The sequence below is a fragment of the Gopherus flavomarginatus genome, chromosome 16 (assembly GCF_025201925.1).
Source record: "Gopherus flavomarginatus isolate rGopFla2 chromosome 16, rGopFla2.mat.asm, whole genome shotgun sequence".
Classification (NCBI taxonomy): Eukaryota; Metazoa; Chordata; order Testudines; family Testudinidae; genus Gopherus; species Gopherus flavomarginatus.
This window is the reverse complement of record NC_066632.1, coordinates 22,624,716-22,641,970: the sequence shown is the minus strand read 5'-3', so window position 1 is coordinate 22,641,970 and position 17,255 is coordinate 22,624,716. Positions and strand designations below refer to the sequence as shown.

At 55.3% G+C, this 17,255-nt stretch overlaps 1 protein-coding gene across 5 annotated transcripts; it reads right to left on the bottom strand.

Annotated features, from left to right (window-relative positions):
• Positions 1 to 429: 429 nt before the first annotated feature.
• CSAD (cysteine sulfinic acid decarboxylase) lies at positions 430 to 17,248 on the bottom strand. 5 transcript variants are annotated; one of them, XM_050925627.1, is made up of 16 exons: positions 17,183 to 17,248; positions 15,856 to 16,015; positions 10,983 to 11,132; positions 9,254 to 9,380; positions 8,707 to 8,797; positions 8,339 to 8,445; positions 7,147 to 7,262; positions 6,062 to 6,141; positions 5,553 to 5,607; positions 5,324 to 5,440; positions 4,407 to 4,471; positions 3,905 to 3,986; positions 3,291 to 3,490; positions 3,114 to 3,165; positions 2,700 to 2,789; positions 430 to 1,422 (listed from the first exon to the last, which is right to left on the bottom strand). In XM_050925627.1, exons 3-16 carry the CDS (start codon positions 11,103 to 11,105, stop codon positions 1,249 to 1,251), a joined length of 1,479 nt encoding a protein of 492 aa, XP_050781584.1. In that variant the 5' UTR covers positions 11,106 to 11,132; positions 15,856 to 16,015; positions 17,183 to 17,248; the 3' UTR covers positions 430 to 1,248. The 5 variants fall into 5 exon arrangements, with proteins under 5 accessions (XP_050781584.1, XP_050781586.1, XP_050781587.1 ...); XM_050925629.1 differs by lacking the exons at positions 15,856 to 16,015; positions 17,183 to 17,248 and adding exons at positions 12,608 to 12,656; positions 15,559 to 15,598; XM_050925630.1 differs by lacking the exons at positions 15,856 to 16,015; positions 17,183 to 17,248 and adding exons at positions 12,608 to 12,656; positions 13,868 to 13,888.
• Between the last annotated feature and the right edge of the window lie 7 nt (positions 17,249 to 17,255).

Sequence of the window (17,255 nt, the reverse complement as noted above, 5' to 3'; positions counted from 1 at the left end):
GGTCAGAATCTCCGTCCTCATTTCACAACCGAGGAAACCGAAATTCAGGGAGGGGAAGTGACTCATTCGCAGCCACAGAAAGAGTGCGGGCTGGGAATAGAGTCCCAGGGCAGTGTTCTAACCACAGGGCTGTGCTGGCTCTCCAGCTATAAATTGTGTTACCAATTCTCTGGAGCAGTAGGCAATGTTGCAAGACTTCTTGCAGCAGTGAACTTCTAAGCTTACCCTAAGCCAGGTGGTCTCTTTAAGATCATTTTAAGGTAAGTCATTTTAGCCAGCAGGCAAGTGCAGTACATTATGGGAGAGGGGGGAAGCAGAATTTGCCCCTGGGCTGGTATGGCGATTTAACAAACATCGCAGTGGTTTGGCTCTAAAACCAAAAGCCAACGTTTACTGCTGTGCTGCTTATGAAATGCTGTGGAGGGGGGAGCGTTTACCAAGCATTTATTAAGAACTGACATCATGCGCTTCATTAAATGAATCAGGAATACCTAGGCCAGAGTGCTGCTAATGGCAGGGGAGGGATGACAAAGGAGCACCACGATCGCTTGGTAGTCGCTTGAGAAGCATAGTTCGGCAGTTTTGTTTGACTTGAAAAGGCGGTTTGGAGGCAACCCAGGTGGAGCTTTGTGCCAGTTCCACACAGCTCGCTGCAGCTCCACGGCACGTGTGGACTACCCCACAACCGTCATTCCTCCTACGTGATCTGCTGTGTCTGAGCGTACATCCCAGACCCTGGCCTGTTGCACCAGATGTTGATGTTCTACTTGACCACAGGCTGGTGCTGAAATGTCCATCTCCAGAATCCAAGATAAGCATCCTCTTCCAGCTTGTCCAAGACGTACTCAAGAGTCTTACTGGAGCTGCCTCAGGTCACAACCAAAGGAAAGTTCTATGGAATCGTGCTAGCTGATGTTCTCAAGAAGAATGCTACCATCTTTTCGATAACCTCAGGTGCTACCCTTGTCTGGGCCTTGGCAATGTCCCTTCTCTCGAAAGGACCCAGAAGAGGAAGAGAGGGAGTTGCTAGAGAGAAGCACAAATGCTGAGTTCCTCTCTGGTGTAATGTGTATGGAGGACATGTGAGAGGCTGGCATCTGAACACCTTACTAGGGGTATAAATACCTAGAGTCTGGTGAACTTGTTATCTTGCTGGATGCTGTGGAGAAGGGCAGGAGTGGGTGTGATGTCCCACCATCACTGAGAGATCTGCCAGGAGCTGATGGTGAGGAGTGGGGCCTAGAATCCCTACAAATCTGTGCCCAGTCTCTCAATTTCATCCAGGAAGAAGTCCAAGTCCTGCTTGGTGACCACGGGATTTGTGACAACCTGGCGGAAGAAGTTGACCTTGCTGCCAAGGGGTTGGTAGCCCACCATCATGGACCCTTTCTTCATCATCCGCTCCTTGATAGCTGGAGCCACCTAGGCGGAGCAGCACGTAACATCAGCATCAGTCAGTGGAGCATGTGGCCACCCAATTAGCCAGCTGTGATATGAAGCTGTAAACCCTTCTGGGCTATAGAGTAGACCCCTCCAATGGCCAACCCATCTAGCTAGCTCAGGGTTTTAGGCTTGTGTGGTGACTGTCCCCTTTTAAGAAGAGCAGGGTCCAGTGCACCTGTGACGTGCCGCCTTCCAGTTAGGCCGGGAGTGGAATCACACTGGAGGTGTGGAGGAGCCCACAAGGAGAGAGGAGCAGTGATGAGCTAGCAGGAGGTGCTTGGGAGAGAGCTTTAGGCATCCCAGTGGAGAGAGCTGACTTGGGGAAGGGGCAGGAACAGGACTGTTGGTGGGGACCCTGATGGGTGGAAGGCCCGGAAAATGGCCCCAAGACAAAAGGCGAAGATCTAGCTTAGTCAGCAGGAGCTGAGCCCAGAAACAAGAGGGTGGATCCCCCCGAGCAGGTGTGGGACTCCTAGGGAAGAGCTGGGGAGCTCTCTGGGCAAAGCCTTGAGGGAGGGGCTGTGGGAAGGGTGGTCATTCCCAGGAAGGGAGACCTGAAGCAGGCTCTGAAGGACATGGGAGCACAGTGCTGCTACTGATTCTCTGGTGGGTGAGGCCCTGGACTGGGGGAGGGGAAAATGACTGTGTGTTCACTGTGGGAACGGGAGAAAGGTTTCACTGCAAGGATGTAGGGGAATCACAGCATGGGTGTATGTGAAGATATTCTGCCCCGAGGCAGGCAGACTGCATTCCTTTCAAGGAAAAGGGAAACTGAGGCTGGATGCAGCTATTGTGCTGTGGGTTTATGCCAGAAGGTGCCCCCAATAGGGGTCACCATATAACAGCTTGGATTTTGAAAGGTATCAATGGTATTTGGGTGCAGGACTCCCTGAGAGAGTCCCTGGGTGCTGGATGTCCAACTCTGCCAGGCGGCTTTGAAAATCCCTCTCACAGATAATGCTGGAACCCTGGTGTCTAAGTGGGGCCAGTGGGACACAGACCTAGGGCCTTGCATACAAAGAAACAGTGAAGTCTTAGTACACAGTAAGCTAGAGAAGCAGCCCCCAGCCTGGCCTGGCTAGCAGAGAGACAGCTGGGGTGCCACAGTGGGACAGGACAGACAGACACATATTCTCTCTCTCTCCACAAGTCTGGGTGGGTGTACTGGAGTTTACTATCATCCAGAGAGGTGGTATCTATCCATCAGAAAATGGGGGCTCTCCCCCCACCCCACTCCCAGCATTCCCTGCACTCACCTTTCCCAGTCTCTCCCAGTAATCGGCACAGCCCTCCTTGCCCCGGAGGCTGTGTGGCACAAACCAGAAACACAGATTGATGAACTCAGGCTGGGGGAGGTAAAGGAGAAGGGGTCACCAGCAGGGATCTCTGTACGTAAACAACCCGAGCACCCCGAAACCTCAGCTAATGGAGGTGCAACCTCTGGAGACGACAGGGCCCAAGCCTGCTCCCCCCTCGCTTATGGCTCTAGGAACACCCACGGGGGTTGGATTTCATTGCTGGTCAACTCACGTAACAAGGTTAAATAGCTGCTGCCCACCCACCCACCCATCAGTAAGGGCTTTGGGAATTCATGATAAACTCTCCCCGATCCCTTGGAAAACAAGTTCCCAATGAGCTGTGGTGTAGCAATGGCTCCAGGTGGCCCATACCTCTATCACCAGCTGGAAACCTTCCCTTTTCTTGATCTCCTCAGCCAGGTACCTAGAGAGGATGAAGAGAACATCGTTGACCTTTGTGCTGGGCATAGAGACGTGTGTAAGGATCAGCGGACATCACTAGAGCACCTCTTGGGGTTAGGGGGAACACCTGTATCCCCCACCCCTCACCTAGTGAACTCAAAGGCCCTGTCCACTCGCTTCTCCAGCCCCTCGGTCCCATTGGCCTTCCACATCAGCCACAGCTTGAGGCAGTCCACCTTGCGGCCACACTGGATGGTCTTGTCTCCCGTGTCGTAGGCCACGTCGTAGAACTTGTCGGTCTGGAAGAGGTAGGTGGCGTTGGCGCCGTGGCACCGCTGCAGCAGGCCCTGAAATGGGAGGGTCCAGCAAACACGTCAGCATGTCCCGACCACGGTCACATGGGACGGCAGGGACAAAGCATGCGCTAGGCAGGCCAGCAAAGGAGCACTGAGGGAGCTGGATGGGCTCTACATGTGCACAGAAACACCACTTCCAACAACACCCAGCAGGGGGTGCTGGAGGGAGCAGGGCAGGAGTGCTGGCTGAAGGGGAGCTTCCAGCTACTCCAGTCCCAGCCTCACCCAGCAGGAGGTGCTGGAGGGAGCGGGGCAGGGCTATTGGCTGTAGGGGAGCTCCCTGTCACTTCATTTACAGCCTCTTCCAGCAGGAGGCACTGTAGGGAACAGCACATAAGCTGCATTCGTCACGGCAGGGTTACAACTGCCTGCCTCCGCAGGGAGGGAACGGCGGCGAAGACCTACGGAGCTATCTCGAAGCAGGAAGGCAGAGCACTGCAAACCCGTCATCAGCATCTTGTGGGGGTTCCAAGCCACCGAATCCGCCCTGCAAGGGAAAGGGAGACTCAGTGAGACATTAACACTAGCTGGGCCAGGGAACGGGCTACGGGGCACAGGGCCGGCTGGGGGTGCACTGGGCAGCGGACGGCCAGCTACAGGAGATGTATGGAATGGGATATTCACCAGCAGGAGCAGAGCTGCACACACATATTGATGCCACAATGTGCTAATTTCAGGGTCTTCCAGGCACAGGCTGGATCGGACAGGATCACATGATGCACGGAGGGATCATCTCCCACTCTGGCTCAATTACTGTTCTCAGTGTATCCTGAAAGTTCTTCACCCTGATGTAAACTCCTGCGTAACCAGCCCCTCGCCTGATCTCAACGGCTCTGCCCTCCACTACTCCCATGAAGCTGCAAGCGCGACCGCTAACCCTGTCCCCCAGTTTGGAGACAGTACCCACCTCTCTATCCCACGCAGGAGATGTCTGTGTCTTCTAGAGAGCAGGGCACTCCCACCCCAGGCGGCCTGCCAAGGAGGAACAGGGAGAGACAGCAGTGCTTTGAGTTCAGTCAGCAGCCAGTGGGGGAGCTACAAGTGGCTAAACCCGCTGAGACTGGGGCATGCTGCACCCTCAGCCAAGGGGAACCCTGTTTCAAGATGGTCCCTTCTAGCCCAGCCTAGGGCCTCTTCTCTCACTGTGACATCTACGATCCCCTGCCTTTTGGCTGCTCTAAGGGGAGAGCCTGACCCTAAAGCCTCCTGCCTGGGTTTTGCATGAGGCCCAGTGCACGTGGAGAGAGGACGCTAGAGCTGGAGGAATGCAGCCGTCGGTTCCAGCACCAAACTGGCCTATATGAACTGGCAAGTGACTTCCAGTCTGGGTGCATGAGAGATGGCAGAAAAAAAAAGCTACTGTCCAAGTGGCCCAGGGGGGTTATGGGAAGGCACTGGAGGACTAGCGGCCCCCAAGCAGTGCATTCTCGCTGCGGAGTGATAGCAGCAGACCAGTTGTGCTCACTTCAGCTTCAGCTGGTGCCCCAGTGGTGTTAGTAGCATCACAGAACAGGGGTGATGGTTTGTGTGTGTGGATGGGGGAGAGTTCAAAGGATCCTTCATACTCCAACAGGAGTGAACTCTGCTGTGGAGACGAGCCGTGAGGGGGTTAGGGATAGGGCTTGTCAATTACCAGCAATGCTGGGTCTGTTCAGCCAAACTGTGGGAACCACAGGTTCCCAGTGACCTCCTTACCCGCTCCCCTAGCCTAGCTCACCTCCCTTCCCGGACAGACATCGCACGCGCCCAGGGACGGAGCCCTTCCTAAATCTCTAGTGCCCAAGGGCACATCTCCCTGCCGTGCCCTCCTTGGGGGGGACTCACATCCACGTGAAACCAGGCCCCGTGGCGCTCGCACACATCTGCCACGTCCGCCAGCGGGTCGAAGGCTCCCAGGACAGTGGTGCCACAGGTGGCGTTGACAAAGAAAGGACACGCGCCCTGGAAGGGAAGAGGGGCAGTGGGTGGCGTGCGGCGTTACAGGGCAGAAGTGTTCCTAGCAGGCTGCTCCCTGCCTCACAGACCAGACCCTCTCACCCCACCCCAAGCTCACCTCAGATTTTGCCTTGTTGATCTGTTTCTCCAGGTCTGCAGGGATCATTTTCCCCCTGAGGATGACAGCACAAATTATCCCCGGGGGCAGACTCCGTGCAGGGAGCAGAGATAGATTCTTCTACCCAAGTCCATCCAGGTGGCTGAAGGGAAGCATCTGTGGGAGCTGTTAGCTACCCTGCTCAGGCCAGCAAGAGTCACTGATGGGACTCATGGAGGAGTGATGGCTTGTGGGAGGAAATGGGGCATGTGCCCTGAGTGATGGGGCGCCTTGAGCTACTCCAGTGCGAGCCTCTCCCAAGAGGGGGTGCTGATTGCTGGGGCGCTTCCAACTAGAAAGAGGAGCTGTAGGGAGCAGGGCAAAAGTCCTGGGCACTGGGCTGCTTCCAGCGGCTGTCGTACCAGCCTCTCCCAGCAGGGGGTGCTGTAGGAAGGGAAGGAGGCGCAGCCGAATGGAACCAGTGCCAGGTCTGGATAAAGGCCACAAGCATTCCCAGTGTGAGCTCTCACCTCTCATCCACTCCGACCAGGTAGATGTTGTCTGTACCAATGCCCAGGAAAGCTGCCCCCTTCTGGACAGAGTAGTGGCACTGTGGGGGAAGGCAGAAGGGAGGGAATCAGCACAGACTCCTGCCAGGGTCCAATCCCAAAGAAATCACAGGGCAGGAAGTGTCATTTAGAGTTCAGAGCTGCAGGATCCCTGGGAGTCAGGGCTGCTTTAACTGAATGCACCATTTTGGCCTGTGTTGCAGGGGGGCTGGAACAATTTGTATAGTGGGCGGGGTGGGGGCTGTGAGCCGTTGAACCAAATTAAACCCTGGATATGATGGAAACCACTTCAAGTGACGGGTGCTGCAGCACCCCTAGTTCCAGCACCTCTGCTGTATCATGTATTCTGTGATACTTAGCCCTGCTGCGTTATTCCCTTGGGGGGACCACTGCACGGAGTGGATGGAAAACTGATGTGCCTTAATTCTCTGACAGGGCCGCTGGTACTCTGGTAAGAGGCCTATTTGAAGGGCTTGGCCAGGTTACAGATGTCGATGTTTATGGGATTTTTGGCCTTGTCCAAATTAGCAGAAAAATGCTACAGCAAGAAGCTGGGGGTCAAAGTTCCAAGAACTGCAGCCTCCATCCCATTCCTCTCCTCCCACAACACCTCTCAGGCATTTACAAGTGCGGAACGGACCGCTGCTCTGAGAGCCGGCTGAAGCCAGGCCCTGGGCATCCTTCCCGGGGCGGCTAGCGACCCTCAGGCATTGCAACCCTTAACCCTCTGGTTCCACCCACTTGGCCTACCTCCATCCCACAATGCAATGCTTCCTGTTTGAAAAGGACCCCCAAAAGACCCCGGTCCCTGTGCCAGGCTGTGTGTATTGCACGCCGGCCAAACTGGGGAGGGGAACTGTAGATGGCCTGAGTTAAGCCAAATGGCACAGACGCTGAGGGTAGAAGTGGGTCATGCTCTGGGCCCTGCTGATCCACGGCTCTGATGGGGTGACACTGCAGCACCCCATCCCTCAGGGGAGACCAAGCCCAGCCCCCTCTTCTCATGCTCCTGTCATGGCTAGCGAAGGGGAGGCCCCAGGTTGCACCTCTTGCGATGTGAACACCGCCAGCCTCGGCAGTGCCCAGATGCCCGTCTGCTTGCTGTCCGGGAAGCGCTGATACCGTGCCACGTTCATGGCGTATATATTGGAGAGGGAGCCTCCTGCAGGGAAACAAACCCACAGAGATCAGTGCAAGCCTGTTGCCCACTCTCCATGTGCTGTGGGATAGGCCGGGGCAGGAACAAGGGCAGCTTTGGAGGAGAGGAAGGAGGGTTCCCTGAGCAGGATTCAATCACCACACCAAGAAGAAACTTGCCCTGGTGGAGTCCCCGCTACCACCAGCAGGGCATGGAAGGATGCTCACGCTGCTGAGGTGAAGAAGCTGGCATCAGCAGGGCACTGCTGAGAGGAAGCTCACACTCGTGGAAGGAGGTTGGTATTGGCAGGGCACTGCTAGGAGGACGCTCACACTAACCGAGCACTGCTGGGAGGAAGGGCCAGGTGGCACTGGTATATCACCGTAAGAGTGTCAGGTTTTAGGATTCTGCATAAGAAAGCAGAGCTTTATTGCTGACTCACCTTAGTGCCTGGTGCCAGAACCCTGCAGAAAGAGACAGAAGTATTTCTGCTGCCTCATTCTGTAAGGGGGGTCCTATCCGGTCCCAAGCCATGACATAAAAGGGGCTGGAGGGTCTCTCTGAGGCAGAGGGAACTAAGGGTAGAGATTGGGGGAGTCCTGCAGAGAAGCGCCCTAGGAAGAGCCAAGCTCAGGAGAAAGCTTTGGCCACAGGTTATGTTCTGTTGTTTCTTTTTAAGTGAACCGTAAAGGCAAACTGCAAGGAGGGCTGAGTCTAGCTCTTGCCCCGTGTGTGTGCCAGGAAGGGCCGAGTCTGCCCCCTATGTCAGCCAGGGATGCCAGCTGCTAACCCTGCTCACACACTTCTTTCAGGGATCTCCTAGCCCTGCAGGACTCCGGCAGTTCTGAGCTGTATGGTATAGGAGCCAGATCCTGGGGAAACTGGTGCAGCTCAATCAGCGTCAATGGAGCTACCACGATTGACCCCAGCTGAGGGTCTAGTCCTGCACCTTCACTTTGGATTTGTGGGGGGGGGGACGACTGTCAGACCGGCAATGGGGAAGGACGGACCCAGCAGGAAACCCGGTTCATGAAAGGGCAGTGATGCCCTGGGTGCCCCTGGCTTGACCCTCCCTCTGGCAGTATATCAGTCTCACGCACCTGGACAAAATATCCCGTCTCCACTCCCCCAGCCAATCAGCTCCCGCAGCTTCTTCAGCACGACCTCCTCCATCAGCACAAACACCGGGGCGATCTCGTAGGTGTACCTGGGCCACACAGACACACCTCAGTGAGGCACCCGGCCATTGGGGGAGGGGGCGTACCTGGAGCTTCACAGGAGATGAGGCCCCAGAACTCCCCCCCCCTTGTGAATTTCACCCACCCCTCTCTGTCTTTTGGCAGCAAACAGCCCCAACATTCTCACTTTCCTGTGTCCTTAACGGTCCTTGTTCCCACCCCCAGCTAGATGCGCTGCCTCCCTGGGCAGCTCCAGGCAAAGGGTGCTCAGAGACAGGGCAAGGACGTACTGGCTGGTGTTGAGCGTCTCTGTGATCATCCGTCCCACCAGGGCATGGGGATCCAGCCCCGAAAACAGCTGGTTAAAGAAACGAGGATGACCTGGGTGGGGGGGGGGGGGAGGGAGAGAGAAAACCTTTAACACAGGGAAAGAGCAGGAAACAGAGCTTGCATCTTCATTAAACCTGGGCTAGATCCGACATCAGTCACCAGCTCAGCCCTACACCGGGCAGCCCCCAGGACCTGTGAGCCCATAAATACATTTGAGCTAAAGGAGAATCTCTGAGCTGTAGCAGTTTCAAGGCCGTTACCCTCTTCAGGCTGCAGCCACTAGAGGGCGATAGCCACATTCACCTGGCTGGGCTCCAGGGTCGCAGACACCATAGTTGGTACGTCACAGTGGTGCTGATATCCCTTACCGTAGTTCTGACCTAGCACGCAGGCCCTGCTCAGCGGAGGGCGAGCCTTGTTCTCCCTCTGACGCACAGCCAGCGGGAGGGGGACCCCCTCCGAGGGCAGCACCAGGCCCAGCCGTCGTCAGAGCCTCTCAGCACCTACATGTTTTCACACTGTAGCGGATGACGTCCCGGCAGTGCTCCAGCACCCTCTCCTGTGGCTCCCCACTGCTCCTCAGCTCCAGGTCCAGGATTTTCTGCAGGTCTTGGGGCTTCCTCCAGTCACAGACCTGAAGGGACAGAGACAATCCATCAGCAGCCTGCTCCGGTCCTGCTGAGCTGGGAAAACAGCCCTTCCCTGGATACTCCCTTTGCCAGGGGGCACAGGGCAAGCAGGGCCCACCTCAGCAGGGAGCCCCCCACAACTGGGGGCAAGGCTGGTAGCAGATGCCCAGCTCATGACCTCAGGGGCCTGTGCACATGTGTGAGGGGGGTTACTCAAGGCTGGGGGAAAGGAGTCGGGGCAGCTCAGTTCTACGCACTCTCCTCCTTACCATTAGCTCCGGTACTTCCTCTCACCATCCTTGGCAATGAAGGAGTCTGGAATGGTCACACACACACACACACACACACACACACACACACACACACGCGACTCCAGGGTAGTCATCCAGCCTTTGCTCAATGCCCAGGACTGCGCATGTATGTCTCGTGGACTGAGTCCATAAACAGGAAAGGACGGGAGGGGAACGGGGTCCGAGCAGCACATCAGAGAGAGGTATTCTCTGTAGCTGCAATCCCAGAACTTCTCCCTCCCTCCACAGGACCCTTGTGAGAACACACGGAGCCCTTCCCCAGGCTCTTTCACACCACGGGGCCTCGTGTTTTCCCCTCTGCAAAGTGGGATGATGCCGGCCTGCCTCCCAGAGCGAGGCCTCCAGGCTCAGTGCCCCGGCATGTCCAGAGCTCTTGGAGAGCCTCCCCTGGGAGAGGGGACAGCGGAGCACAGTGCCAGTAGCAGTCAGGGGAACAGACAGCACACGCCAAGCAAAGTCACTCCTCTGCTTGCGATCTGAGGCATGAGCGGGCATGGTACGGTGTGGATGGGCACTGGCGTGCAGCCTGTGGCCACTCTCCTCTCTAGGCAATGGTGCAGTCCATAAAGATGTACCATGCCCCTTGAGCTGAGTGGCCAGGCCTGCGACCTGCCATCTCCATGAGCGCCCCTTTAATATTAAAGCCAAGGGTGCGATCGTCGCTGTTTTGTACGCGGGAGGTGGGCCATAGGTCTCCTGATCCGTTGTCGGTGCAGCCCTTGCCCAGGTGGTCTGTGCCCAGGCTGCAGGGAGTGGCTGGGCAGTCTGTGCCCAACTGGCAGGGGGTGGCCAGACAGTCTGTGCCTTGGTGGCAGGAAGTGGCCACGAGGTCTGTGCCTATATTATAGGGGGTGACCAGGCAATCTATGCCAGGGTGGTGGGGAAGTCCGTGCCCAAGTAGCAGGGGGTGGCTGTTCAGTCTGTGCCCAGGCAGTAGGGGGCAACTTGGCAGTCTGTGCCTGGATTGCAGGGGTGGCCTGTGGCACTGGTTAAGGCCAGCTGGATCACGGCTCCGCTGGTGCCATGTTCCTGCCAATGGATTGGGAAAGCCAGTGATCACCACCACTCTGGGCAAAGGGCACCTGGAGACAGACAGAGGGCCAGTGATCACCACTGGCAGCAACTTGGCTTAGAAACAGACAGGAGGCCTTTGCAAAACACCTTTGCGGTAAGAGGGAAAACTCCCTCCTGTGCCCACGCTGAAGAGGGGCCAGCCACAGGCTACCCCATGGAAGGGGTGGGGCTACACTCCAGCCTCCTGGGCTACTCAGCCACCCCCACCCTCAGGAGCCTCACCTTTTCTGTGATATCTGTCCCTTTCCTGACGGCTTCCTCCAGGATAATCTGGAAAGCTTCCCGCAGGAACTCTTCGCCGGCTTCCTTATCCAGGGCGGGGTGGGACAGGGGGTCTTCTGCCATAGTTAGCCGTTTCCCCCGAGCATGCCCCTGTACATCAGAACACACATGACATCTGTGAATCTCCGTGGAGACCTACACTTTTCTGGGAGAGAAGCGTGAAGCCTGGGGAGGTCTGGACACCATACCTGAAGTACAGGAGCCTTCTCTATTCATAGCCTGCTCCGGCACCTTCCCTAGGGCAGGGAGTCACAGAAAACCCTACCTGCAGCATGATTGCCAAAAGGGTGGGTGATATGGACCCCACTAGGATGACCAGCCCTTGCTGTAGGACTTGGTCATCTGGAGACATCACCCAGCGCTGACCATTCATGTCTAGGCAACGTGGCCAGCCCAGAGGCCAGGCACGTCTAGCTGCAGCCTTCCTCGTCAGATGGGGAGGACATTCCTCTGCAGATCAGGGGCCACACACTCCTGATGGGTTATAGGCCAAGGAGCATGAGCACAAAGAGCTTGGAACTAAGGGTTATTCCCCTCCTCCCAGAGCTTCAAAGTCCTCTGTAAGGCCCTGCCCCTACAGCTTCCCTTTCTTCCTCCTCCTGCTGCCTGTGCACCTCCTAAGCCAGTATCGTCTCTCTCTTCTCCAGACCCACCGACCCCCAAACAACCACTCTGGGAAAAAGCCACCCAGTGTCCTGCTACCTGTCCAGCCCTGTGAGATCTGTGCCCAGATCACAGGGACAAAGTACAAAGGAAACAATCTGTTACTGACAAATCAATCCACACAAGCAGCTCTTAAAGGCATCCCTTGCTGCTTCCAGGAGATTTTCTATTTGTCAGACACAAGTAAGAGTCAAATTCATATAGCCCCCTGCTGGGCTCGGGTCCAAACAGCCTGGCTCCAAGATACTGTACCTCTATGTGCTAAATGCTGTTTGCCACAGAAATGCCAGGGGCAGCCCAGGCCAGAGAGATGCTGAGACATTACAAACTCCTTTGGGAAAAGTGATCATTACAGCTCATCCAGTGCTCAAGGAAGGGGGCAGGGTGCCCGGCCACTGATGGGAGCTTTCTGAACACCTTTCCTCTATCCCTCCCAGCCCCTCTCTCTCATTCCCCCCTTCCTGTGGTTCAGGAGCAGTGGAGAGGCAGCAGCTCCTTACCTGTCAGCTCCCAGAGGCGAAATGAACTAGGCAGCTCTGGCCAAAGTGCACTCTGTTGGCCTCAGTGCAGTCCACAGAGCCCTGCCCTCATGTTCTCCGCAGAGGCGTGGCTAGCAAGGACTACAAGTCCCAGGGTGCGGCACCCCATCCCACCGCCAGAGGTGGTGCAACAAGTACAAGCCCCCGCATGCAGTGCACCAACTTAAGTCAAGACGAAGCGCAGAGAGTAGAGACTGCTTTAGCAAGCCATGGATATGTAATATAAGGTTCACTAGTACGCAGCAGGAAAAGTAACTACCCAGGGGTGCAAGAGAGAGCATCCTCTGCCCTAAACATGAACTTATGCCCTCAACATCCCAATATGTGTGAGACAAAGACTGGTCTTGTGATTAAGAGACTGACCTGGGATTTAGGAGAGCTGGGTTCAGTTCTTGGTGCTACCGCAGATTCCCTGTGTGAATGGGGGCAAATTACATGAATCGGAGTGTGCCTCAGTTTCCCTCCTGTAAAATGCAGATGCTAAAGCTTCCTTTCTCCTACGCGTGTCTATTTAGACTGTACGCTCTTTGGACAGGGATATCAATCACCGTGCCTATTATATAATGGGGCCTCTATCCTGAGTGGGAGCCTTTAATACAATTGATAAATACATTCCCCAATTTAGCTCCACCAGTTAATTCTCTGCTAAATACTCACTCAGTGTGAGTCACACTTGATCACTGAGTACCAGGTGAGTGCTACTTCCCCATTTTCACCAATTTTTCTTACACCTGATGTAATGGAATTGTTATGCTGATTTCTGTCTGGCTCCTGCTTTGTGCAAACCTTGCAACTCCCCGTGCAGAAATGGAACAAAATAGACCTTGTGGAGGATTTGCCACACCGGATCAAATGACTGATTCATCCAGCGCGGCCTTACGAATCCTGCCAACAACTGCTACTTCAAAGAAAAGTTAATATAATCCCACCGTGCACCTGGCAGATTGTGCAATAATGTACAGAGGTGGTAACAAAAAATTATGTTCCAATCCCACACAGGTTTTCAACTCACATTACAGCATGAGAGGTACTTACTCCTATCTGAGCCTGCCAAGCTATAAATCTTATTACTGGATATAAAAACCATCCACGCCTTCTTCCAATCCAGCCACAGCTGTTCTCCCGGGGAAATGCGCAGGCTGATTAAGTGCTGCCTGAAGACTAGTTTCCATTTATTGGGGATTTAAATGTAGCAACCGTTCATTTCAGGAATGGAAATTCCAACAATTTTTAGGAGGTTCCTAGTGTAACGAATACAGAACTCAACTCAAGGGCAGGCTATGGTCATCTTACCTCTTTGATTCTCCACCTTTCCCATGCTGAGTCCCCAAGTTACAAGAGGCAGAGGTTTTGGGCCTCTTTTCCCATCTAGCCTTAAAGATAGGGCGGCTGGTCGTGCCCCCTGAACCCTGTTTGCACACGCCAGGTCTTAGTTTATGCACCTGAAATGCAAAGCTTGGACCTGAAAACCACCTTCAGGGTTGCTGAGATCTGGCCTGTTCACTCTGATCCATTTGATTTGGCCCAGTATTTGGCTCACTCAGATTCAAATCTCCCCCAAAATCTAGAGTGTTTGGAACCTGCAGAGCCCATCTCCGCTGGTTATTATAACATATTATTTACCGCTGGCAGCACCACAGACACAAAGGAAGTCAAGGTCCCTGCCCTGAAGAGCTTTCCTTCTCAACAGGATGGATGCCACACTACAAAAGGAGAAGCGACCAAGGAGAGATTGAGAGAACAAGGAGAAAGGAAAGCCTGCTCCTGCAAGAGCATCATAGGTGTCAGAGCCAGGGCTTGGCAGTGGGGGTGGGCAAAGGGCAATTGTCTCCCCACTTTTTAAACAGGGGACCCATGCCTCCCGCTTTGAGAACATAGGCACCCGGCAACAGGTCAGCATAGAGGTAACCTGGGATGCTGCAGCTAAGACCAGGCAGTGGAGGGCAGGGGCAGGAGACAGGTGATGCCAGAAACCAGAGCCGCCTGCACAATGGACTCACCAGTGAGAAGCAGGAGCTGAGCACAGGTAGGGGGAGGCGGTGACCAGACAGAATATGCAGGGAGTCACTCCTTGTTCCCCTGGGCCTCCCCAGCTTGCCCCTGCCCTTCTGAGAATATAGGTGCTTGGTAGCAGGTCAGCACAGGGGGAGTCGGGAAGCTGCAGCCAGGACCAGGCAGGGGAGCACAGAAGCCAGAGCTTCCGGGAGCCCGGGATGGAGCTGGAGGATGTTGGGAGTTGGGTACCAGGGTCACCTGGACAGCAGAGTCCCCCACAGGGGGAGCAGGACCCAAGCATAGGTAGTGGGGAAGGCAGGAACAGGACAGGCTCTGCAGGGAGTCACTCCCTGTTCCCCTGGGCATCCCCCAGCTGCTCCCCTCTTTTGGTCACTGCTTGGCCCCCTCAACTTTTCTGGTCCTTCCGTCACGGCTGGAGAGCACTCATTCCCAAAGAGCACATTACTTTGACCTCAATGGAGGAAAGGACATTAAACTTGTGCTTAACTCCCACAAGCTATTACTCTCCTGGGTCAGGGTTTTAATTTGCTTCTTGAGCCAAACTTCTCTCCTGTTGATTCAGTATCTTTAACCCCAAGTTTTCTAAACTCAGGAGTGAGGTTCCAAAAATCATGAGATTTAAAAAAAAAAAAAAAGCAGCATGATTTTAAGCCAAATAAAATAAAAATGAGCTTCTTTTTCCCTGTGTACTGGTTTCTGAGCCTGTAGATCACATTGGCTTCACATTCTCACATTCTTCTCTGCAACCATGAGGGTTAAAAACTTAATTAAAAAAAAAAATATAGCTGAGATGCACTTCTAATCTCAGGACTCCAGGACCTGGGGTTTTGAGGCACCAGATATTGTCAGACTTGCAATAAAATCATCAGAGTTGGCAGCACTGCTGACTGGTTGAGGGGGATCTTTTCAAAGGTACCTAAGTGACTTCAGCGCACAAGCCCCAGTGATTTTTCTATGCTGCTTGTGTTCATCGGGCCCTGGGGAAAATCTTCTCCTGCGTTTATTAAAATAAACTCTCCTCTTGTTTATGATCAGGCTGAGAATAGTAAAGAGCATGAAACCTACAAGTTCTCAAAAGCGATTGGAAGGCAGAGAGGGATCTGAGTCACAGAGAGCATGTTACAATCGCAACCCCTGGGTAAGACAAGGCCTTTCACTGTAAATCATTAAACCTTCAACTTTTGAACCCACCCTTATTATTCCACAGTAATCTCATTTACCTGCAAGAATGAACATCACCCTTTAACAGACCCACTCCACTCCAGGTAACCACCCCTAATTCATGAGAATCCACCTACCTTCCAAATGTGCTTTGCCCAACAGCCTGCTCCCTGCTTTCTGCGTGTGTATCCCCCTAAGGGAGGGGAAATGAACTCTGTGGGAGCAGCACAGCCAGGACACCACGTCAGGATCGATTCCTGCACCTTGGCCTGTGGCTCCAAATGGGGAGTGAACTACAGGTGTTAGTCCACATGGTGTCATCACGGGTCTGGCCGGCACCAACAAGGGACAGATCCCTGCCAGACTTCTATGGAGGGCAAAAAGGGATTTCAACAACCAGGCCACTTGATTTCAAGCCAGCGGGAATTTCTCACCTGCGATAGCCCAGATCTGCAAGCTGTGAAAAGTCACGTGGTTGTAGCAGCCTGAGAAGGTTGCAGTTGCCACTTCCGGCCACTGAGGGTCCCCATTGCTTCTGGAACAGCTGGCAGGGAGTGGGGCTGTGTACATGGCGGGCCAGGGCGTCCTAGCAGGCTGAAAACCAGTCGGAGAGCACGTCAGTCTGCCTGCTCACTCCGTTACAGACCAGCCCAAACCCTTCCAAACCAGCCTCCAACGAGAGACGGCTGAGCTGCGATTAGTTTGCAAATGGACACCATTAAATTAGGCTTAAATAAAGACTGGGAGTGGATGGGTCATGACACGAAGTAAAGCTATTTTCCCATGTTTATTCTCCTTCCCCCTTTCCTCACAACCCAGGTGTGTATATTGGGGTGGGGCTAGGGACAGCCCCTCCCTCTGAGGGGTGTGTATTGGGGTGGGGCCAGGGAGAACCCCTCCCACTGGGGGGTGTATATTGGGGTGGGGCTAGGGACAGCCCCTCCCACCGAGGGGTGTATATTGGGGTGGGGCCAAGCAGAACCCACACCCCTGGGGGGGGTATATTGGGTGGGGCCAGGAAGAGCCCCTCCCACTAGGGTGGGGGTATATGAGTGAGGCCAGGGAGAACCCACTCCCCTCGGGGGGGGGGGGTATATTGGGGTGGGGCCAGGGAGAGCCCCTCCCACTGGGGGGTGTATATTGGGGTGGGGCCAGGGAGAGCCCCTCCCACTGAGGGGTGTATATTGGGGTGGGGCCAGAGAGAACCCCTCCCACTGGGGGTGTATATTGGGGTGGGGCTAGGGACAGCCCCTCCTACTGAGGGGTGTATATTGGGGTGGGGCCAGGGAGAACCCACTCCCCTCGGGGGGTATATTGGGGTGGGGCCAGGGAGAGCCCCTCCCACTGGGGGGTGTATATTGGGGTGGGGCCAGGGAGAACCCACTCCCCTGGGGGGGTATATTGGGGTGGGGCCAGGGAGAACCCACTCCCCTCGGGGGGGTATATTGGGGTGGGGCCAGGGAGAGCCCCTCCCACTGGGGGGGTGTCTATTGGGGTGGGGCCAAGCAGAACCCACACCCCTGGGGGGTATATTGGGTGGGGCCAGGAAGAGCCCCTCCCACCCGGGGGTGTATATTGGGGTGGGGCCAAGGAGAGCCCACTCCCTGGGGGGGGTGTATATTGGGTGGGGCCAGGAAGAGCCCCTCCCCCAAGGGTTTATATTGGGGCCAAGGAAAGCCCACCCCCCAGAGGCCGCAGTATCTCCCTCTCCCTACTCATGGTTACCCTGGTAACAGCCCCCTCCCTCTCTCCCTCACTTACCTGCACCAAGATGGCGGCAGGAGTGGCCTCAGGAGCGGTCGTGCGCACGCGCCGGCCCCGCCCGCCCGGGCGG

Coding starts and splice junctions, on each gene's coding strand:
- CSAD (XM_050925627.1), bottom strand. CDS start 11,105: ATGGCAGAAGACCCCCTGTCCCACCCCGCCCTGGATAAGGAAGCCGGC. Junction 4,472..5,323: donor GGGCCTGGTTTCACGTGGAT/GTGAGTCCCCCC, acceptor CCTCCTTGGCAG/GCCGCCTGGGGTGGGAGTGC. Junction 2,790..3,113: donor GTTTCCAGCTGGTGATAGAG/GTATGGGCCACC, acceptor TACCTCCCCCAG/CCTGAGTTCATCAATCTGTG.